The sequence below is a fragment of the Rhamphochromis sp. 'chilingali' genome (genome assembly GCF_963969265.1).
Source record: "Rhamphochromis sp. 'chilingali' genome assembly, chromosome: 15".
Taxonomy (NCBI): Eukaryota; Metazoa; Chordata; class Actinopteri; order Cichliformes; family Cichlidae; genus Rhamphochromis; species Rhamphochromis sp. 'chilingali'.
This window is the reverse complement of record NC_137942.1, coordinates 21,610,401-21,633,941: the sequence shown is the minus strand read 5'-3', so window position 1 is coordinate 21,633,941 and position 23,541 is coordinate 21,610,401. Positions and strand designations below refer to the sequence as shown.

At 42.0% G+C, this 23,541-nt stretch overlaps 1 protein-coding gene across 9 annotated transcripts; it reads left to right on the top strand.

Moving 5' to 3' along the window:
- Positions 1-4,430: 4,430 nt before the first annotated feature.
- Positions 4,431-23,491, top strand: fam83ga (family with sequence similarity 83 member Ga). 9 transcript variants are annotated; one of them, XR_013974349.1, is made up of 6 exons: positions 4,431-5,238; positions 6,119-6,286; positions 14,501-14,625; positions 14,964-16,954; positions 17,032-17,160; positions 21,634-21,770. XR_013974349.1 is itself a non-coding variant. In XM_080904990.1 (6 exons), the coding sequence occupies exons 2-6, from the start codon at positions 4,786-4,788 to the stop codon at positions 22,063-22,065; spliced, it is 4,416 nt and encodes a 1,471-aa protein (XP_080761116.1). In that variant the 5' UTR covers positions 4,431-4,671; positions 4,764-4,785; the 3' UTR covers positions 22,066-23,488. The 9 variants fall into 9 exon arrangements, 8 of the variants coding, with proteins under 8 accessions (XP_080761116.1, XP_080761122.1, XP_080761117.1 ...); XM_080904990.1 differs by having other exon boundaries at positions 4,431-4,671; positions 4,764-5,238; positions 14,964-18,201; positions 21,634-23,488; XM_080904996.1 differs by having other exon boundaries at positions 17,032-17,152; positions 21,634-21,767.
- The last annotated feature ends 50 nt before the right edge of the window (positions 23,492-23,541 follow it).

The following is a 23,541-nucleotide window of genomic DNA, read 5'->3' as shown; positions in this document are numbered from 1 at the left end:
AAACAGCAAAATTCCAGGGGCATTATTTTCATATGTACACAGCATATTCATCACAATTTCAGTAAATTAAATGATATAATTATTAATTAATATATTTATATTAAATTCAGATAATAATAATAATAATAATAAGGGCTGTCTCTCTGTTTGTTTGTTTCTTTGTCCATTAATTCCTCATAGACCATCAGGAGCTGAGTAACCAAACTTGGCACACAGGTACATCTTGGGCCCCCGAAGGTCGGTATCTATTGCAAGAGAATATAATGACCCGCTTTTAACATATAAACAACATCTATCTTTTTTAAAGTTTTCTCAGTCTGATTAAGTACATCAGCTTGTTAACTGCATCAACAGGAAAAGCTACTGTAGCGTGCCAATCTACTCGTTTTTCCTGGATCTTAATACATTTTTGAGTGGACACTGAGCACAACGTGCAAATACAATAAAGCTTGATCTCTCTGATTAAACAAAAATTGGTATTATGATTGAGTAAATCAAACCCTGGTTAACAAAAAGGAACTAAAAAACTAGAATCACTTTAGACGTGTCTAAAACTCTCTTAAAGAGGAAAATATATCCATGTATATAGCCACACAACCTAAACATGAAATTCTAGTCAAGTTAAAAGAGTTGTTACTTGTCTTTTAGGTGTATTTTATAAAAGTGTCAACAAATATGTACATGTTACTTATACGGTAATTAGAGTTTTACAACACTTGCTCATTTTATGGTCTTATTGTATCCTGTGCCAGGAGACGCCTCACTGGCATGTAATTCTGTCAACATAATAATAGATCTGTGCGATAACGCATCACGTCACCGATGTTAAGGACAGTTTTGCGCTGACATTCGGCCGCCGTTATGTAAGGAATGCAGAGCCGCTTCTCTCACCACACTGTAATGTTTGACATGAAGCTGGTAAACTGGGTTACGTTTGACCATTCCTCTGCTCTCAATCACTTCTGTTGCCTTTCACTCTCTTGTCACTGCTTTTGTTCTAACAAACCTCTATTTTCATTCTTCCTGACAGAGTCATCCCTGGCTTGTCACTGACAGTTAGTCAATAAGCTACCGCAATCCAACGGGGGGAAAGAAGAAAAGGAGTTAAAGGTGTACCAGAAATAGCACTGCTGTTTTCTCCCTCTGATCTTTTTTAAAACTGCTGAGTCACTTTGAAGTGTCTGAGTTGTGGATGAAGGGATAAGGTTTGTGTGTAAGTGTGTGTGAGAGAGATGCCAAGATTTCTATAGTGACATATTTGTGTCACGGTGAAACGGGACAAGATAGATGGTAGAAAAGAACACAGGATGAACCAGATTACTGATGAGAGATGAGGAGGCAGTGTGAGGGACAAGTGTGTCGGTCTCTCAGTCGAGGTTGATGGTTAAACAGCAAACGGCTGAGGAAGGCGTGTGAGCTCTTACATCAAAGCTATTTACAGGTGTGAACAGTAAAAACACTGAAACAGAGGAACCAGTTTGACTGACTTACTGGCCCCTGGCTGGTTAGACCACGGAGTGAAGGGAAACTGGTCAAACATCCTGCGAACCAGAAAAACTGTTTACTAAACTAATGGGTCAAATGCAGCCAGTCTGGGAGTGAAAGACGAGATGAGTCATCACTCACTATACTCACCTTTACACCTGACATCCACCTGACAGTCCGGCATAAAGAAAGCTTGGATTATACAGTATAGAGAGACCGTCTTTATATGAAAACACTGATAGAAGTGTGAATGCGATGGAATATTTATCTCATGAAGTAAGAAAGGAAGGAATGATAAGCAGGCAAGCGTTTCACAGTGGATGTTGTAATGTTGTATTGACTGATGGATCGGTAAAGGGGAGAGGATGAAGCATATCTACTCTGCAGTGAATGATATTCAAGTCTGCAGGTTTTTTTGTACTATACTCTGAAGTTTGACCCACAAGAAGTAGCTCTCCATTCTTCAGAGACATGCTCTAACGCCTGGTTTGCACTCCAACTTTGACACCAACGAAGACCAAGGAGTGCTGACTGTCGCTGATTTTCCTCCACAGTCACGTGACCTCAGCCACAATGAACAAGAAGGCAGACGGGCGTTTCACAGTGGATGACTCTGAGCTCTTTGGAACACCCAAATCATGCAGGGATAATATCAGGCTTTATACACACCTGGAGAGTCCATGTCAGTTAAAATGACTGCAATTCAGAGCAAAATCAAATGTAGGAAATAATTAAAAATCATCCTGTCCTTAAAGGTCTAAAAAAACACTTTTGATCGACTGCTCGCCAGCAAGTGCGAGCCCCCCTATGAAAGCAGAAGTTCGGGCAGTTTTTCAGGTGCTGCACTGACACAGCAGTGATGATCTTAGACATCAATCGGGAAAGGGTTCCAATTTGAAGTCTACAGTGAGGAAGATTATTCACAAGTGGAAGTCATTCAAGAGCGTTGCCAGTCTTCTCAGGAGTGCACATCCCAGCATGTTCACCCCAAGGTCAAACCATGCAATGCTCAGAGAAACTGCAAAAAAGCCTAAGAGTACCTCTCAGACTCTACTGGCCTCAGTTAGCATGTTAAATGTTAAAGTTCATGACAGGACAATTAGAAAAAGACTGAAAAAGTATGACTTGTTTGGAAGAGATGCCAAAAGAAAGCCTCTTTTCTCTAAAATCAACATGGCAGTGCAGCTTAGGTTTGCAAAGTTAGAAATCACAACAAGATTAAAATGAAGCTGTTTGACTGTAATACACAGCATTATGTATGGAGAAAAGTAAACATAACATATCAGCACAAACAGCACAAATGAACTGTGTCAAGCACGGTGGTGGAGGGGTGATGATTTGGGACGTTGCAGACCATGAACTCCATGAACTTGTTTGTATACCAAGGTATTCTGGAGTCAAATGAGGCTATTTTTCTACTAACGGTGTTGCAATGACCCACTCAGAGATCAAATGTCAACATGAGGTTACTGAATTGAAGCAATGCTGTAAACAAAAGTGGACTTGCACAGCAAGACACTGATAAAATCATACAGGAAACCATTATTCCAAGTTATTGCTGCATGTGGTTATAGAAGCTACTGAATCGTGGGGCGCATTTGTTTTTTCACACATTATTGCAACATTTTAGATCCGTTTAAAAAAATAAATAAATATTAACTCTTGACTTTATTGTGTCCTGATACTAAAACTGACCGAGGGTGTACTTCTTTTTCTGACTGCATCAATGTTATTGCAGTTAACCAAACTAAAAACTAAAACTAGGCGTGAAAAACACTGTTTAGTTTATCCATCTGTCCAATCTTTCAATTTTATTTCATTTTAGCTCACTAAAATAATAAATCTTTTAGAGGTTTGAAAACTGATCATTAGCCAGAGTTGGAGTAAAATTGTGTGTGTGGAATCTGCAGCGCTATCAACAAATCATTGCTAAATATCTCACGGTATAGCCTCTCCCAAAACCACAAGCAGTGGTTTAAATTTCGTGCCCAGAAATGTTGCGATACCGCCATTGCCTGATTCTAAGCGTCATTGTTCTTTAGGTGGCAATGTGCAGACTTCTAGTTTGAGCATCTGCATCAGGCCTGCTCTGCATTAAAAACAGAAACAGTGAGCTGTAGGCGAGAACACCTCCCTGCTGAAAAGTAAATTTCAGCCTTGACTGCAATCTCTTTGTTCTTACACAGTAATAACATCACATGCATGCTTATAGATGTAACTGGGCTGCCCTGTCACTTTAATCTACTGACAACGAGGTACTATGTTTCTGGTATTAGATGCAGTTCAAATGAAGTTATTATTTGATAAAAGAGATATAACGATCATAAAAGTCTTGAGGCAACACATTTGATTGGCGGTGGTTGTGAAGACTTGTTCTTCGTTTTGTAAAGGGTTGCGTAAATCTAAATGTTTTAATTATTTGGGAATTTATTTGCAACTCTTATTCAACATGTTCTGTGCAGGTCAGAGGTCAGAAACATAGTGCACAAGGCAGGAGACGCTGAAGTTTGTGGTTGAAAACACAGACACCAGGAGAAAAAAACCCAAACAAACCAAAAACAAAAACTTAATGGTGCATGTACCTATTGCCCCTCGGTGATATTTTACATCTTATTAATCCCGCTTTGATCTCACCGTCATATTTTAGTCTTTCTTTAAAGTAATTATGTGCTTCAATTTGATCTTTACAAAACACAAGCTGGGGCTTTTCCATCCTGGCAGGAAGTTAAATAAGAAAAAAAAAACATGACAGAACAGGTAAAACAGCTATGTATGATCCGCTGATGGTTTTCACATGAGGTGCCATCTAAATGATTTAATGGACAAATCGAGGGATGGACATCTTCCTGCTGCCAGCGCTGCAACACTTCATAAAACTGGGAAGCCCTGGAGGTCACGTGATAAAGGTCTGCCTTTTTCTGAAAGCGTGTGGGTAGGTGTGTTTTGCCTGTTAAGGTCACACCTGTCGGGCGGTGCCGCAGGCAGCATGTCGCTCATTATTTACTTTCTCTCTTGCCGGGTAGCCTTTCAGCTTGGTAGTAACAATGGCTCAGTGTTAATGCATTATGGCTGACCAGCGGAATTATAGCGCTGACCGAAGCAGGCGACACGATGAAAGATATTTACCAGACCTCGAGCTAAGCTGCTCAGCTCTTTTAAAGAAACGCGAGGAATTAAAGCACACAGGTGCGTCTGTCTTCAGCCAAAGTCTGGAGACGTTTTGGAGAACTGCCTCGTAGAACTGGGTGGTTCATGAAAGTTGTATTGCTTTTTTTCAGTTAACTATTTCGGGCTCGCGACATGGCTCTATCCCAGCTTCAGTGCCTGGATGATAACCACGTGAACCCGCGGACGCACGAGTCCAAGCCCGAGTTCTTCTACTGTGAGGACCAGCGGCTCGCGCTGGAGGCTCTCCTGCAGGATGGTCGCGAGGCGTTCTTTAAATACCTGGAGGCTCGCGGCCTCCGGGGTTTCCTCTCAGACCCGGAGCTGGAAGCTCTCACCGGCGCCGTCGAACCCTATGACCCGGGCTTGGAGCTGTTCTCGGGGGATGCCGAAGACGTGCAGACCCCGCTGTCGCTTCACTACTGGCCAGAGCTGTCGGACACGTCCATCCCGCAGATGGACCTGGGCTGGCCCGACAGCGATGCGTACCGGGGGGTGACGCGCACTACGGTGTACACGCAGCCGCCGCTGGATGGTCACGCTCACATCAAAGAGGTTGTCAGAAAAATGATCGCACAGGCGCAAAAGGTAGGTGGGCCAATGCAGTTATGATAATATTAAATGGCACTATTCATCATCACATTGTGCATTAAATAATATATAAAAATAACCATGTTTAAGTGCGGATGAAAACTTTGTTTTCTCATCAATATTTATGTGTGTTTTGAGCTTCCTGGATGACTTGTGTGTTGGTTCATCTTCAAAGCATGCTAATGTTTACTCACCTGAGTTCATTTAATGACTGAATAAAAATCCGAAAATATTGATTTCTAGCCATCTAACTAACTTTTTTTTTCTTTAATCAGCTGTGCATAGTCCTGAAATTACCCACAGTGCTGGCATAAAGTCTAAAGAAGTCAGTATAGTCAGACTACAGACTGCTGACCAAATGAGTAAAGTGCAGCTTGATTTATGGCCATTATCAGCTATGCCACTAACAGTGGACTATGTGTGCTAGGTGGGGTATTTGCATGGGTAATTTGCAGCGCTCATGCCTATCAGTCAGTGTTTGTGTCTGTTTATGCGGCTGAGTCATCTGGAGGCAGAAATTTATGACATGTCTTATTTCTTAGCATCACTTCTCTGTGACGTGTTATTTGCCTGAAACGAGCTCGCTGGATCATTTTCCTCAAGAGCTTCAGACAGAAAACGAGTTATCGGTTGTATAAGTAGCTGTGAGAGCTGGGAGAACTTTCCCTCTGCATAGGAAACACTTATTTTACTTAAACCTGAAAAACAACTTGAGTGTTATTTGTTTTGGCATAAAAATGTGTCCGCGCAGTAACCTTAAGGCTGAGGCTTTTATCCTTCTGCTCTGTAATGAATTTTGTTTTCATTTTCATGCATGGACTACATAGGAGTATCTGAGGCTGATCTAGGTTCTGTGCCTGTGCTTCTGCGTCTCCAGGTAATCGCAGTGGTGATGGACGTCTTCACTGATGTCGACATCTTCAGAGATTTGCTTGATGCTGGTTTCAAAAGGAGAGTTTCTGTTTACATCCTGCTGGAACGTGCAACGCTACCTCATTTCTTGGCCATGTGTCGGAGGGCCAACATGCACGCCGGACACCTCAAGGTGAGACGGTACCACCCACTTCGTCATTTTGCATAGCAATTTGAATCTTATCATGAAAGAGTGAGTCCAAATTCTAAGTAAAGCTGAAAACAGTCATAAAAGTCAGCCGTTCAGTTTTCCCACAGCACGCTGTTGGACAGACGTCGCCATTCAAAGCGGTCCACCTAGGCAATAAAAGGTGATTACGACTCAAATGATAATGAGATAGAAAGCGAAATTTCATTGTGTGACATGTGAGGTCAAAATGTTACAGGGTAAATGTTTCACTGACAAGTTGAGCGTCTTTGCCTGTTGGCCCCAAACGCGTGCATTGAAACCTTTGGGACAAAATGGAAAGTCTTGCTGTGTTTTTGAGCCTGAAATAACTTTGTAAGGCTGTTGATGTAGAACACAAGGACAGATTATCTCGCAAAATAAGCAACTGAAGTCAAGAGACTTCTGTTATGCACGGATAAACAGAAGCACATGCCGGCTTCCCCTCTCTCTTTTGTCTCTCGCTGTCTCCCTCACACGCACACACGCTAGAGTCCACACAACCACCAGTAGATCCACCCAGCTGGTACTGCAACGCAGATAAATCCCATTCTGCCTACCTTTATTGTTACATATTGTAAGTAGCTAGCTACGATCAAAACACAGATATGAAACAGATCTTTCTCGTGCCGGGACATGTTAAAAGGGAGTTGCATGGAATATAAAAATGCGTTTTCACTGAACTGTTTTCTTGGGGCATAAATCTTTTGTAGAAAGCTGCCAAAGCAAACACAATCATTTTAACTCAAGTCAACCAAAAGAAACAATTGCTTTCTGTTAGGTGTGATCATTTCTCAAGAACAGTTTAGGATAGATTACTGGTTAAAGTGTCGTTGTGCAGGATTAATGTTCTCTCATATTACTTCACTGTGTAGTGTTTTTTAATGGCTTAGTCAGCATTAGATGGGGCCTCTCACAAGGTCTGCTTGTTTCACTTGGACACAGTTTTGCTTGACAGGTGGAAGAAGGAGCTGAAATCATCCAACGCAAGGTGTTTCCAGTTGGAGTGTTTGGTTCAACTGTAAAGGATTGAAATTTTCCATGAGTACAGAAGAAAATTTAATGGAAATTTTCCATGAAATTGGCAAAATGAAATTCACCTGATTGTTATACAGTTTACACCAAGCACATTGTCCTCAACAGCTCTTTATTTGATTAAATAAATGTTTGATTTCATGTATTTCACTTACATTTTGGTCAGAATTGAAGAATAATTTTTTTTAGCCATGATCACGCCTACCGTCTGCAGCATTAGCCGTACCTTATTGGCTCGACCTGTGTGCTTAGTGGTCCCTGTAATACTGCAGAAATATTTCAAAATATCTAAAGTAGCATGCATGCGTGCAGATCATGCTGATAAGAAAAGATGCACAAACACTCACACTTGTCACTTTATGCCTCAGAGTAACTAAAGTTAAACAGGCTTGACAGTCTTTCAGTACCATCTGGATCCAATTTGCCAACAAAACAGCAAGAAATTCAATAGCAGCAGTGTTTGCTTTGTCAACAAAAGCACATGTTTGTGTGGCACATGACATGATAAGTGAAAGCGGTTGCTCAGTTTAATGAGTTTTTCATATGCGATTCATACTCACTGCATTTGCCTTTTGAATTAAATGCCATGTTATTATTTCCTACTAAGACGTCCCAGACCTTTTTCTTGCTTTAGATTCATAAGCACTGAGAATCTGTCTTTAACAGTTTTACTCCTACTTGCTTCACAGTAGACACACAGGCTGAAGTTGCTCTGCTAAATTAAATATTTGATAGCACAGTGGCTCTGTATGAAGAAAAGACATTCTGTGCCACAGTTTCTTCTAATATTTATGGAGAGACAAGTGTATCTCCTTCAGGTAGGTCACTCTCTGGTTTTAGCCAACAGGAGCGTACAACGTACACCTGACAGAGAGTTTTAAAATGACATGCAAAGCTGCTATTCTGTTTAATCCACGGTGGCTCTGTAGCAAGTAAAACAACGCTGTTAAGAGATGGATCCAGTGTAGTAGGACACAATCTTGTTTGTTTGACAGCCAGCGTGCTTCCTTTCTCTTAGTCATACACTGCGAGTCTGTTAGGTTCTCCTATGAAGTGCACTGGAGGGGCTTGCTCCCTGATGTGTCATATACTGCTGCTTTGTTATACTGGCAGGCAACCTTTGGCGTGGGGCCTATTTCACCAAGTAAAACTACATAGCCATTTATGACATTAACATTAACAGTGCACCAATAGATGCTCATCTATGTGGAAAATCTGAAGAGACAGGAGTACGTGACGACGATGAGCAGCTAACACAAACATCTCTAAAAGCGACAAGTCTGTCAAGAAAGACAATCAGAGGATGACTTGCAGGAAACAGGTGATAGTTTGGGAATTTACCACAAGCCGTAAGTGACGAGATAGAGCGGCTGGAGGGGAGGGATGGGAGGAGGAGCAGATGAGTGGTGAAATGAGTTGCCAAGTGAGTGAGAGTAAGTGGAATCTGGCACCTGAGTGGGCAATAAGGTACTAAATTCTTCTTACCCATCAGTTATTCAGGAAGGTTTTCTAGGAAAATATCCAACTGCCACACTTCAAGCTGACAGAGCTTAATTTAAGTAGTTTAGCAAAGTGTGCACATTGACTGTAGAGACTGTTGAAACCACAGTGCACTCGGAGGTGGTTTTATTTCCGCATAAAATGCATTGAACAACTGCTCAAATGCTCGTCGTCATGAACTTGGAGCATGCAATGCAATTTATCGAATCGGTTAACCAAAGGAATGCACTGGGGGAAGGAGAAAGTTTAGGGTGTGCCTAAACGAAGGAGGAAAACAAGTGTTTCTACTGTGAGACAAAGCATGCCAGAAAAAAAGAAACGAGGAGGAGCTGAAACAAGAAGACTGACTGCATGATGTTTTGGCTGCATCATGTGGCTTTCAGACAGACTTAGCACTCAAAGTTGTGTCAAGGCATCCGGAAGGGCAGGCTGAAAATCCCCAGATCAGACAGTGTAAGTCTACACTTACAACAAACCAAAGGACTAGTGTGTCAAGGTGACTTGAGGGTCTGTTACACACCTTGCTGGGCTTATGGAGCTTATTTATGTACTGCTGAGTAACGACAACAAGAACCACACAACTTAAGGTCAATATGTGTAATGGTGTGATTTTTTTTTTTCTCTCTCCAACGTTACTGTATTATGTTTGTAAAATGAGATTGTCAGTCTAACACTTCCATGCATTCTTTTTTGGATAATACAACAATTAACTGTGATAAATCATCCATGAATATATATGTGTTGCTGTCTACATAGATTGAAATTCACATTTAACTATTACATGAACATTTCTTCTTCTACATGAATATAACCAGAATCCAACCAGCTGGCAGCCTGTTGAGTCGAGTCCCTCAAGTTGCACTCATTGACAAAAACTCAATCAGACTGATGGCAACATGCTGGCAATCTGTCTGCATTTATAAATTAGACAGCAATTCTTTGCAAACCTCCAACAATCTCTCTGAGAGTGACCTCAGTCAGTCCACATGGTCATGAGTGCAACACCCTCAATCTCTGGGCAACCACTGAGTCACCACAAGTTGCACTCGGTCGCAGAATGTGAAAAAATTCAATATTGTCACCAGGAAGCCACGCTTTTTTTTTCTTATTATTTTGTAGATGCAAGGAGATTGATGTCCTATGTTTAATCATGTAACTTAGGTATTAGCTTGTTGCAAATTAGGAGGTTAAGTCTGTCAGATGGTCTTTCAGTTCAGTCGATTTAATGAGAGTTTGCTTGCGTCCTGCGAGCTTATAGCACTGCCTAACTTTGTAAACCTGTTCATGGATACCTAAACCTTTATTTTTTTTATTGTAACAACTGGGATCTTTTTGTTGGAGCTGAAACGAAATAAATTGTTTTTAACACTCAGCGGTATCTTAATATTTGAGAACTGAAGAAGCAATTGGACCTATAAATGGTCAATGACAACAGAGTTGACAAGCAGCTAGTGATGTAGAAAAGTGATGGAAGGAAACCATGTTTTTTAAACTAGTTTTATACAGACTTTTAGCTCTTAAACACTACAGACAATGAAGAAAAACACCCTAAAAGCACCTTTTGGGGTACTTTTAGGGTGGTAGTGTTGCATGTGCCTTTTGTTCACAGCGTTCCCACCATATTTTCATTTCTTTAATAAAATATCAATATTTAGTGTTCCTGTATTGATACAATATCACCATGCAAGTATTAGGATAAAAAATATTTGCAACATTTAACTCTGAAAAGTTTGACTGAGTCAGACTTTCTAATATCAGTTTATGATTGCAACAATGATATTGTACCATTCAGTTATTATGAACCTTACACTGGTTAAATGTTAGCATTGCAACATACATTATTTTATATGTTTGGTGTATAGTTGAAAACAGGCTTTTCACAGAGGTCATGTTTGCACATGCATATGCACAGAGATTGCATAGGCTTAGTTGGTATCTATTTGTCTTTTGCTTTCTGAAAGTGCATTGGGTTAGATGATGATGTGAGGATTCAGTTACTGTGGTTACTTTCAAGCGCTCCAGTTTTTCTGTTAGCACTGTTCATGTACAGCATGTTTTTAAGCTGTTTCTAAAAACTCCCAGGCTTCACGGTGTCCCAGACTCCAAATATTTGAACGTTTCAGAAAGGAATCACTTTCAGTCTGAACAAAATTTCAAAGTGAAAGTAAGCTCAGGATCAGACGTTTGTTTTAGTGAGTAATCCAAACCGTGCAGCAACACCCAGCAAACATGATTAAAACTGCGGCGTCATCTCCTTGGTCAAAACTTGTCAATGATTGATGCCAGAAACTGAACCGTACATATATGGATGTTGATGTTGTGTCACGTAGAATAGTTGTTGCGTCAGCCCGTCTCTTACAAAGTAAGAAATGTAGATCAGATTACTGCAAAGAAGAAATAAAAGGCATTTGTCTCTGTTTTGTTTTTTAGTACATGATTGTGATGAGACTTTAATGCAACTTGGTCTTCTCCATGTACACAAACTAGTATTACTGCAACCTGATTTTAAGAAATAGACACTTTTAAGGTAGTCACAGTTTTGTATACCTCTGTTGTATTTCATTTGTTGCATGTTGAACCTAACATCAGGCTCTTTCCACAATGTTAGCATCATACAGTCAGGAATGATATTATTCAAATGTGCCATTAAGCTCAGTAGGATAAGTGATGAGGTCACAGGTTTCAGTCACCACAGCAGTCTGTGTAAATATATATAGTTCTCATTCATTTCATTTTTAAATTTCGTTCATTTAATTTTAATTGATGCAGAGGTTTTAGAAAACTATCCTTGAACACAAAATTACTGTTGATAGAAAGTCTAACAAGGACATCCAGATATTGTTTAAGAAGCACCTTAAACCAAGGCATCAGTTCAACTTTTATTTTGGAATTATTTTTTTTTATTTTCAGCCACCACTAGCTGCTGAGAAAAAGTTGATTGCTATTCAATGTGTTTGGGATATTAACGGCTAATCTTTTGTTGTGGATGAATAATTTCAGACATTTTCGTCATCTTCTATTTGCCATATTATGACGTTTGTCTCTACTAACTGGAACCGTGAACTTTTACTGAAAACAGTTTAACTCATCCTCCATCTTCCCTGTGCTAATGTTTTATATTATCCTAACCATAACTCTGCAGTATGGAAGAGGATTAGGGCCACAGGAGAAACAAAGAAAAAAAGTGGACATGTCTTTTTTCTTTTCCAGAATTCTGACTTTAATCTCAGAATTCTGCAAAAAAAAAAGAAAAGAAAAAGATGTGGCCACCCCCCCCCCCCCCCCCGGTGGGCCTAATCCTCTTCATTGTAGCTAGCCACAGAGGTAGGACATAATTGTGTGCCAACTAGCACAACTTCACTAACCCTCCAAATGTTGCTACTATTTAGTTTTCTGTCTCTGTCAAAACATGGTCGAACATCTTTAGAAACTAGCTAGCTAATGTTGTGCTAGCTTATAACACAGCTAACCTTATAAATCCTCTTGTCATGGATACCTGAACGTTAAACTTTATTGTAACATCTGGGAAAATAAACGCATGGATCATTGTGTTTTAACCTAAAAACAGTACAGACTTTTTTAACACTAAGGCTACGTTCACACTGCAGGCGAAAGCGCATCAAATCCGACTTTTTTGCTATGCGACCCATATCCGATCATGGTATGACAGTATGAACGGCACAAATCCGATATTTTTAAATCCGATCTGGGTCACTTTCGTATGTGGTACTGAATCCGATACATATCCGATTTTTTAGAAAGCAACTGCTGTTTGAACGGTCATGTCGCATTAAATCCATCTTTTACGTCACGGACACAAGACAGACGCCAATTATCAGCTCCGGAGAAGCGCCCGAGAAGACATCGCGAACGCTTCCTGGTTATCCAGTGTAGATGTCAGTGAAACTGTTGAGAAGACAACGTTGGAGAAACGTGAACATTTTATTTGTACTGTATAATCCTTTGAAGCACCGCTCCTCTCTAAAACAGCAATAAGGATAATTATTACATTTTACAAAATAACTTGAAGCAAAAATTGGGAAACGTAAAGTCCGAAACAAGTCTTTATATTAACAGCCATCAGTCAAACCATACTGCTTGGTCTGGATCTAAACAGAGTGCAGTGTGTGTGACGTCTTCTTTTGCGCATGCGGGCCGCTTTGAGGATTCACACTAGAGCGCGTTTGCTGTCACCTTTTATTTGTAGTGTGGCAAAAGCAGGTGCAGGAAAATTGACTCAGAAGGCTTATTTTATAACACATATGCTGTGCTTTTAAGAGGCATGAAAAACAGACAGTTTCCAACAAAGGTGGGGAATATAGGTTTTCAAATCAAGTAAAGACAAGCCAGACATCATAATGTGGGTTGTGTAAGTTTTAAGCAGAGTGTTTACACTGGCTGTAGTTTGTGTGATTGCTTAGATGTTTGAACACATGGAGCAATTGCCTTAGATTAAGGCAGTAAGTGGAAAATGACTGCTAATGACTTCTGTATCTATGTTTTAGGGATTATTATTAAGGCAAACAGTTGTTCCATCCATCTATCCATCCATCCATCTTCATCCGCTTTGTCCGGGGCCGGGTCGCGGGGGCAGCAGCCTAAGCAAAGAGGCCCAGACCTCCCTCTCCCCAGCCACCTCCTCCAGCTTATCCGGGGGAATACCAAGGCGTTCCCAGGCCAGCCGAGAGATATAATCTCTCCAGCGTGTCCTGGGTCTGCCCCGGGGCCTCCTCCCGGTGGGACATGCCTGGAACACCTCACCCAGGAGGCGCCCAGGGGGCATCCTTGTCAGATGCCCGAACCACCTCAGCTGGCTCCTTTCGATGTGGAGCAGCAGCTGCTCTACTCTGAGCCCCTCCCGGATAGCCGAACTTCTCACCCTATCTCTAAGGGAGAGGCCAGCCATCCTTCGGAGGAAGCTCATTTCTGCCGCTTGTATCCGCGATCTCGTTCTTTCGGTCACTACCCACAGCTCGTGGCCATAGGTGAGGGTAGGGACGTAGATCGACCGGTAAATTGAGAGCTTCGCTTTTACACTCAGCTCCCTCTTCACCACGACGGACCGGTGCAGCGTCCGCATCACTGCAGCTGCAGCCCCAATCCGTCTGTCGATCTCCGGCTCCCTTCTCCCATCACTCGCGAACAAGACCCCGAGATACTTGAACTCCTCCACTTGGGGCAGGAACTCATCCCCGACCCGGAGTGGGCACTCCACCCTTTTCCGGCTGAGAACCATGGCCTCAGATTTGGAGGTGCTGATCCTCATTCCCGCTGCTTCACACTCGGCTGCGAACCGTTCCAGTGCGAGCTGGAGGCCCTCACCCGATGAAGCCAACAGAACCACATCATCTGCAAAAATCAGAGATGAGATTCTGAGGCCACCAAAGCGAAAGCCCTCTGCCACTTGGCTGCAAACAGTTGTTTGTTAGCAAAAAAAGAAAATTCTACATTGGCTACATTTGAGTTGTAAATGTTTGATATTACTATTATTTGTGGATGTTATTGTTCTTTGGCTGACGTAGTGTGACTCACGGTCTCTACTCACATTGTTTGGCAGGCTTTTATTCTATAATGCAGGTCACAGGTTATGAAGGCAGTTTTGGGTCTTTAATATGTACAAAAATTGCGTGTTTGTTTGTGTTTCAGCACCTTCGTGTCCGCTGCTCAGAAGGAGCGGAGTTCTACACGAGGTCCTGCACCAAGGTCAGAGGGCGAATGGGTCACAGATTCATGTTCGTTGATGGAGACAAAGCTGTGTCTGGGTCGTACAGGTCAGTGCACATCACGTGTGTGAGAAGGAGGGAGAATGTGTCAGAAAAAGATTATCCCCTTGTGCTCCACCTGCTTTTGAAACTGCCAACTTGGCACAAGAGATAAATAAACAATGGCTTGTCGACATAGCAGACAAACAGGTTGTAAATGTATCCAATCTACTAGAGTAACCGTGCAGTTCCTAAGTGACTGGATTATTATACTTTTACGTTTGCAGTCATTGCTGATTACTTCATTATGCTTGCAGTGTAGTGTAGTTTGTTTTGTGGTATCGTGGTGCAGTTTAAATAAGTCTGAATTTGCATTTTTTATTTGTTCATATTTGTTTTTTGTGCAGCTTCACTTGGATGGCCTCACGTCTGGATAGGAATCTCATCACCGTGGTTACAGGCCAGGCTGTGGATGGCTTCGACCGACTGTTTCGCTTCCTCTATCTGTCCTCCAGTTCTGTTGACCTCCGGCAGACCATCACAGAGCCTGAACCTGAGCCGGAACCCCTCCCACAGCCCGCCCCTGTCATACCCCCTTCTGCTGAGATTGCGAGGAAGTTGTACAGCCCAAAATATGCCCTGGTTGCTTTGACCAACCCCGGCCCCACCACCTCTGTTAACCAAGAAAGCCCCAAAGAACCCCAAAATCCAGAGAACTCCAAGAAGAAGAGGCGAGGCAAGGCTAGTGAAGAATCGACAAAAGAATCTCCTCCTCTCCATCCTGGATTAATAAATCTAGAAAAAGCATGCTTAATCGCATACCTGCCCACATGGCCAGAACCTGACCCCCCCAGTGATGTCATAGGGTTCATTAATGTTCGGGATGCCAAAAAACCAACTCAAGTCCACTTGCAGCGTTCAGAGATGTTTGAAACCAGCCAGGCGATCAGGTTTAGCAGTCCGTTCAGCAGCACAAAGGAATCCAAGGAAGAAGTCGCCAAGCCCACACAGGCGACTCCTAAACAAGAGGAGGTGAATGCACTCCAACCAGCACAGGCTAAATCCATGGTTGATGATGCTGTAGAAAAAGCACAGCAAGCACAACTCAGTGATGTCACACATAACAAAGAGGCATCTGAACAGAAATCACCTGCATCTGAGGAAAAGTCTGACCTGCAGTCAGACGCCGCTAATTCTGTCAGCCCCAAGAATAAATTTGATTTAAGCACAACCACTAACCAAGAGGCAGGCCTTGATACTCCCCTCGGTGCACAAGCACTTCCCCAATCCAGCAGCGAAGCACCCGCTTCTGACGAGGGGAAGATTTCCCACGCAGAACAACCCGTCTCATCAAACAGTCACGCTGAGTCAGGCTCGCTCCCAGAATTAAACACAGAAAAGAAAGCAGAACCTACAAGTAGATTGAGCACACAAAGTTCTGCTGTGCACAGGACACACACCCCAACACCAAACGGTGCACACACCCCTCAGATTCCCGACTCCCCAGAATTAAACACAGAACAAGGTACGAAAGAAAAGACCCCACCACCACAGGCGGATTCACAAACACGAGCTGTTCACAAGCAACCGCAAATCTCTACTGAAGTGGCTTCTAGCATCCAGACTCCAACTGTCCACAGCAACATTTCCACCTCCCTGGTTTCTGCCACACAGTCTAAAAATAACCACATTCCTATTACTACAGTGCACTCAAGCACATCTTCTAGCGCTTCTGTTCCCTCCACCAGCTCCTCTGCCCTTCCTCTTACTTCTTCCGTTACAACACCAAATCCACCCCTCCCTGCATCCTCTTCTTTGACCCCAGCTCCCCCTATCCCTAAACCTCGTACCATACAGATAGTTATGAGTGACAGCAGCACCAGCAATGGGCAGAAACTGCCGGAGATCCGTCTTGTTAGGAGGCCCGAGGCCAGCACAGGGCCCCTCGTGGCCCACAGTGCGTTTGATGTGGCAGCTGTTGAGCAGACATCTCTGGTAAAAGAGTGTCAAACTGTCCCTGAGCTGCAGGACGACAGTACCAGTAAGGCAGGGGCACAAAAAGACACAGAGAACACAGGGAATCCTGAAGAAACTTCAAAGCAAGAATCTAAAGAGACAAGTGTGGAAGCAGATGAGCAAGACGATGACGGAGCAGCATCCCAGACGGTCGCTGGAAGCGAGCTGCACAAGTCAGACGCTTTGATTAATGATGCACCAAAGGCAGCCGCATTGAAAATTCAAGAAATCATTCCAAAAGATGTTGACCTCGAAACATCCGAAGATTGCAGGATTATTGGGAAGATGGACGCACGCTGTGTAGCAACAGCGCAGGCAGATACAGCGAGCCCTGAAAGGACTCTGACAGGCTCTGAATCTGGTGACGTGTCAGACAGAAAAGGTGAAAATGTGACACAGTGCAGAACATTTCTCGCAAGAGTACATGAACCCCAAAGGATATCATTTTCTAAACCACAGGACATGGATCAGATGGAGGCTCTGAATTCTTCGACAGCGCCAGTGTTCTCGACCTCATGTCTGCGACCTCATAACGGCGATGGCGCACACACATCTGCTACAGACACCCACAGCCAGCAAGGTGAACAAGTAAGACTCACACATGTAGACAATGAGGTTAATATGCGAAATACTGCAAATCACAACACGCACAGCACCTTTCAAGAACAAACTTCTACAGGACGTGTTGGCACACACACGCCCGAAAAAGCCCTGCGTTTACACCTCACCGAAACACACCTGCCGGACTTCCGTTCGCAAACACCTGTGCACCGATCACAGTCGCTTAAAGCACACACTCCCACTCCTGATGGATTTTCTCCACGCACGCCAGCCTTGGATTCTCTATCGCCAGACATTTTTGATGGTTATATCTCCTCACGAGAGGACTCCACTCTCTCCACCACCTCTGAAGAGTATTATGAATGTAGCGACTCGCTTTTTAATGAGCCTGTTTTTGACCACATGGCTTCTCGTGACCAGGGGATGATAGCGGATCACATTAATTTCGCACACACAAATAGTCTAAATTCTCCCGCCACTGGCACCGGTCCTGCACACATAAATTACAGCTCAAGTGATGCTACATTAGGTACGGCACACAGTGAAACACAGACTTTGACTGGGGCCGCTAAAGTCCCCAGTTCTTCTTTACTTGGAAAAAAAGTGGAAACTAGGGAGGTAGAGAACAAGGCAAGTGAAGAAGAAGCGAGTGAAGAGGACGAACATGGGAGGAAACTGAGTGTGGCCGAGACGAGGGAAGAGCAAGAATCCCAGGGGACAGAGATGAGAGGCAGTGAGGATACTAATAGAATAATGGTGCAAATTAAACGAGGCAAAGATTCAACTGAAACAGGAGGAAAAGGCAAAGAGGTCCAAACGCCTACGAGAAAGGTGGCAAGGAGCCAGTCAGCTGCAGACAGACTGGTGGATGGAGGAATGACTGCAGGAGGGTCAAGTAAAGAGAGATCAAAGCCAAAGCGATCGTCCGCTGGTGACATTAAATCAACAGAGGGAGGGAGACCAGACAGAGAGGGGAGGGAGAACGCTTCAAACCAGGTGGAAATAAGACCCAGGGGTACAGAGAGGAGAGCGAGCCCCCAGTCAAAGAGGCAGACAGAGGGACAGAAGGTATGAGCACTGATCAGAATAACATTTAAAACCAACAAAACGTTTCTTTAGTTTGCCAATCATATCCAAATGGGTATATATACAACTGGATTTTGTTAAAAAACAAAAACATCACACTAATTAATTGAAATTAAGGTAACACATTTTTCCTTCTTTGACAACTTAATTAAAAAAAACACAGTTTTTCAATTGGTGACCTTGAGACACTTAGTTGCTGCTGTATGTCCATCGTTTCCAGTCTCTGTGCTAAGCTGAGCTAAGCAGCTGAAACTGTTTAGTATGCAAACATGAAAGTGGTGTCAATCTTCCATCGGAGCCTTGGTAAACATATCTGTATCCGCCAACATCCTTAGTCTCTTGAAGAAACGCACCCATTGCATTGCCAGGGTTCATAATTAGATGCCCAAATGTATTTTACAACTAAATGAGGGCAAAATAAATGTTTTAGTAGATCCCAAGGCTTTACTCTGTGTTAACTTGCGTGACGGAAAAAACCCGAAGCATGCCAAAAATGTGGGTGTGATCTTAGCTTGTAGAAGCACATGCTCACTATCTCTAAGCCGGCCTTTTATCATCTTTAAAAACAACATATCTACAGTTGTAGGTGCTTCCTGTCACAGTCTCAGCCTTTTCTGATGCTTTTATTTTCAATAGAAAATTATGCACCTTTTCCTACTGTAACAATGCAGGTATTAAGTAAATATATGCATAATTATATTTCACCAAATCAAAGGAATAACCCCAACAGTCAAACATTGACTTGGCGACAGCAGGGAAGAAAAACTCCCATTCAACAGGAAGAAAACTCAAGCATAGCCAGGCTCAGGCAGGGGCAGCCATCTGGTGTGACCGGTTGGGGGTGAGGTGTGGTAGACAAGATAAAACACATGCTGTGGAAGAGAGCCATAGTAAGAGATTAATAACTAATGATTAAATGCAGAGATGTGTTTAAACACATAGAATGAAAAGAAATAAGGGAAGAAGAATCAGTGCATCATAGGAAGCCCTCAGCAGTCTAGGCCTATTACAGTGTAACTAAGGGAGGATTCAGGGTCTCTTCGCCTCCCAGTAAAATAATTTCTCACTGCTTGTAAAATCGATGAATGACAGCCTCTTTTCACTCTGTCGGTGTGCTTACTGAATCTAGACCTCCTGGCATCGCTTGAATCACAAAGCAAATACTGAATGATTTCTAAATCATCTAGTTTTATGGTCCCACTCTACCACTTACTACTACAACTACTACTGCTACACCAGTGTGTTCTTTTAAAAAGAGACTCAAAGCGTATCTCTTTTTGCACGTGTGTGATCAATGGGGAAATTTTTCAGGATCAGTGTTATTTTTATTCCTATATTTTTTATCCTGCTGATCAAAATCCCTTTTTAAAGTGTAAAAGGCGATTGTGGCTTAAGAGTTGGCAGTTCGTCTTGTAATCGGAAGGTTGCCGGTTCGAGCCCCGGCTCTGATAGTCTCAGTCGTTGTGTCCGTGGGCAAGACACTTCACCCGTTGCCTACTGGTGGTGGAGGGCCTGGTGGCGCTGTCAGTGCTGTGTGCACCTGTGTGTGAATGGGTGGATGACTGAATGTGTAAAGCGCTTTGGGGTCCTTAGGGACTGAGTAAAGCGCTATACAAATACAGACCATTTAATCTCTTATTTTAGAAGTTTTTGCCATGTGTGATGTCCTTTTTCCTTCTGCTTTGAAGCTTGTTAAGTCTATGCCTGTCATATGAAATGTGCTATATAAAGAAACTTGAAATAGTGCATTTATCAAAGTGCCTTTTTGTTCTTCACTGACAGTTTTTTATATTAAGTTTCATCAAAGTTTAGAAAAATTGAATGTGAAAGGCTTTAATAACATACAGTATTGTGCTAAAGTCTTGAGCCGCCCCTCATTTCTTTATGCTTGGGCAGGAAAAGTATATAAAGCAAAAACAGAGTTTGCACAATTCTAATTTTGAACATTTATATGACTGCATGTTTTTTTCAACACAGTCTGAAGTCTGATAGGCAGCCTTTCTGCAATTTCTTGAAGTAGTCTTCAGGAATAGTTCTCCAGGCTTCTTTGGATGTTGGCTGCCTTTTCTTTTGTTCTGTCAAGATGATCCCATACTGCTTCAATAACTTGAAGGTGTGAGCTCTGGGCTTTAATCAGGTATTCTTTTACTGCCTTGGTAGTGTGTTTTGGATCGTTGTCATATTGTCATGCTAATAAAATGCTTTCCAGAAGGTAATGCATGGTGGATTTTTTTCTGCATTCATAAATTCCATCAGTTCCAGTAAGATCCCCACCATCTAAAATTCAGATCCAAACCGTGACAGCGCCTCCACCGTGTAGACTTACTGTTTTACCTTGCACCTCAGCTGGCTCATGATGATTTAAACTAAATTTTCAAATTTGGATTCATCACTCTATAAGACCTGCTGACCCTGATTTTCAGTCCAGTTATTATGTGATTTGTATATCTCAGCCCATTCTCTCTGCTTCCCTTCTGGAATGGCTTCTTGACAGACACCTTTCCATTGAGGCCATTTCTGATGAGGCTTCAGTGAACAGTAGATCATTGAAGGCCCAGCTTCTCTCAGGTTTATGCTGGATCCCCCCCCCCCCCCCCCTGTTTCTGAAGGACATGACTTTCAGATACTGTTCCTCACACTGCACATCATATTCTTTTTTGGCTTATAGCTCTTTAGGAATTCCATTATTGTTAAACATGTGAAAAGTAGCCGTTGTTCAAAGAAAGACTCTTAAAGCCTCAAGAACTATTGCTCAAGATCACTTAAAAAAAAAAAGAGTACAAAATATATAACAAATTCAGGGTTGGATCAAGAGTTTTGCACAGTACTGTATATAATTGAAATCCTATGTAATATAATTTACAGCATTTGTTTCTGTGTTTGTGTGTTGATCCATGAACCTTTCACCAGCAGAGCATCACTAAGTTGAAACACAGCAGCACAACCATGCTTTGTTCATTATTGAAGAAGGATGCCTCGTGCAAATAAAGGTGGCATATTTATAATGACGTGCTGTGCGTGTTTGCACTGATAGAGTATTTAAAGGAGTCTAAAAGATGAATAGGTTTCACATTTATTGGTGTTTAACTCACTCACTCTTGCCCCGAATCCACTGCCTTTCATCTCAGAGTACTCAGTCTGAGTCAGTGAAGTGTTGTTTGCATGTTTTAGCTTATTTCAGTCATGTAATATTAATGAACGTGAAAATAACACAGACACTTTGCACCCTCTCTTTTCCATTTGCAACAAAGCTTATATGTCACTTGCTAATGCGTGTGTGAGTGTAAGAATCCTACACTGCATTATAGATAAGTTGCCCCACATATAATAGATTAAATATGAGAAACTGTTGGCTGCAGAAGTGTTACACACACCCTGAGTCAGACATCTCCTCTGTCTTTCTTTTTTCTGCAGCTTTCACACTCTTCACCCAAACCTCAAAAACAGAGGGTCCAACGTAATCCGAATTTCTTTGATAATATGTCATCTCTTCACAAAACGTCAACCAGACCACCTCAACCACTGGTGACGGGTACTGTGGGATCTATAGCCGGACGGAAACGGGTCTCCCAAAGCCAGCAGAGCCAGGATTCAGCAGCACAGAACCAAACTCCTTATCCAAACTCCTCCTTACTCCATATGAACCCACAGATCCAGCTCAGTACTCAGTCTCACAACCAGACGGCATCTGGACCGGAAGTGCAGGATGGGAGAACTCCATTTAACTTGAGTTTCAGCCGGCTGTACAACCTTAAGGGGATGAATGGCAAAGTGAACAAGACTCCAGCACACAGTAAAAGAGGCAGCGTGGCCACTCCAGCACATGAGAGTAAAACCACCAGTTAACGTGGTCACTGGTCATCACGTCTTTTTAATGTTACTGCGTCAGGCGAAATCACCACTGGGCCAATGTTTATATACCAACACATGTTGTTACCTCTTTCTTGACTCCTCGTGTTGTATGACTAATTTTTCATGTCTGCATTTAAACTCGTGGAGATTTATTTTTCATATTTAAATCCAGCTGCCTGCCAGTTTACAGCGAGCTTTCTTCCCCGGGAGGTCATGACTTCAGGTGCAATAAAAAGACTAGACCAGAGTTTGCATACATTTTTAATAACTTGGATGAGGAAACTGAAATAGTGTGTTTTCATTCTCCAACCTCAGGCGTCAGTCAAAAAAAACAAAAACTCTTACATCAATCAGCTCTTTGACTTACTGTATTTAAACATGCTGCACATATACAGCAGATAAAAGCAAAAAGAAAAACAATATATTATTGGCATTACTGGATGACTCCCATATGTTTTTGTGGATTAACGTACGGCTTTAATATCGTATTTTCTATTTTTTAAAATTTTTGCTGTTTGATTAATGGGGATTGATGAAAATGTACGTTAATAGTGTTTAAAACTGGTACACACCTAACTGCATTTACATAGGACTATATTATATACCATATTAAAGTTCCGGCTGTTATCTAACATTACTTTACAGTTAATAAAGAAAACGCTCAGCATTTTGTGACTTTTTTTTTTTTACAGCAATCTGGAGCATTTGTCCTGAATTTGTAATATATTTTTTCTCCTCTGTATATCTGTACATTCAAAAAGGGGGTGCATGTTAAAAAAGTGAAAACAATTATAATTTTATTTAGGTCATTTGGTATTGTTACACTGAAAGGCTAAAGAGCAGTTTTCTTTTTTTCACATCAAAAGTATTTTTTTAGATTCTTAATATTTTTGTCCTGGAAGTGACTGTGCCAACAGACTTGCTACCTCTGAAGACAGATAAAGATGTTCTGAAGAATTGCTGCAGGAATGCACCAGATAGTGCACAGGTTTTTCCAAATGAGAGTGGAAATGTGCAGGATGTCCAAGATGCTAAAAATCACAAATATCATATGTCGTTTGATGGTAAAAAATAAAATAAATAAAGAAGCATCTTCTGTCTGTAATGTTATAGTTAATGGACAATGCATTTTTAATGAATGTGCAGCATGTTTACGCCTTTGCCAAAGATTTTGTATTTAACTGTTAAGTGTCCACATTGGTGTGTTTGTAGTGGATTTACATAGATTTAAGATGAATTCAGCTCTTTTGAATCCACTGCAGACAGGTAGACATCTGCAAGCATGACTTCAGAGCTCACTTCATGTGAGCTTACACATATGGTCATGAGCTGTCACCATATTTCTGACTTCAAATTAGATTCAGATTTGTAGCAAGGGTTGAATTATGCAAATAGAGGAAAATAAAGCTCTGTGTCTTTAAATGGCTGGAAAAAAATGAATATCCTTTCTGAGCAACATACTAACATCTT

Bases quoted from the DNA above. Each gene is read 5' to 3' on its own strand.
- fam83ga (XM_080904990.1), top strand. From the start codon at position 4,786: ATGGCTCTATCCCAGCTTCAGTGCCTGGATGATAACCACGTGAACCCG. The intron at 14,626-14,963 runs GTCAGTGCACAT...TTTTTTGTGCAG, and splicing joins GCTGTGTCTGGGTCGTACAG to CTTCACTTGGATGGCCTCAC. The intron at 18,202-21,633 runs GTATGAGCACTG...TTTTTTCTGCAG, and splicing joins GGCAGACAGAGGGACAGAAG to CTTTCACACTCTTCACCCAA.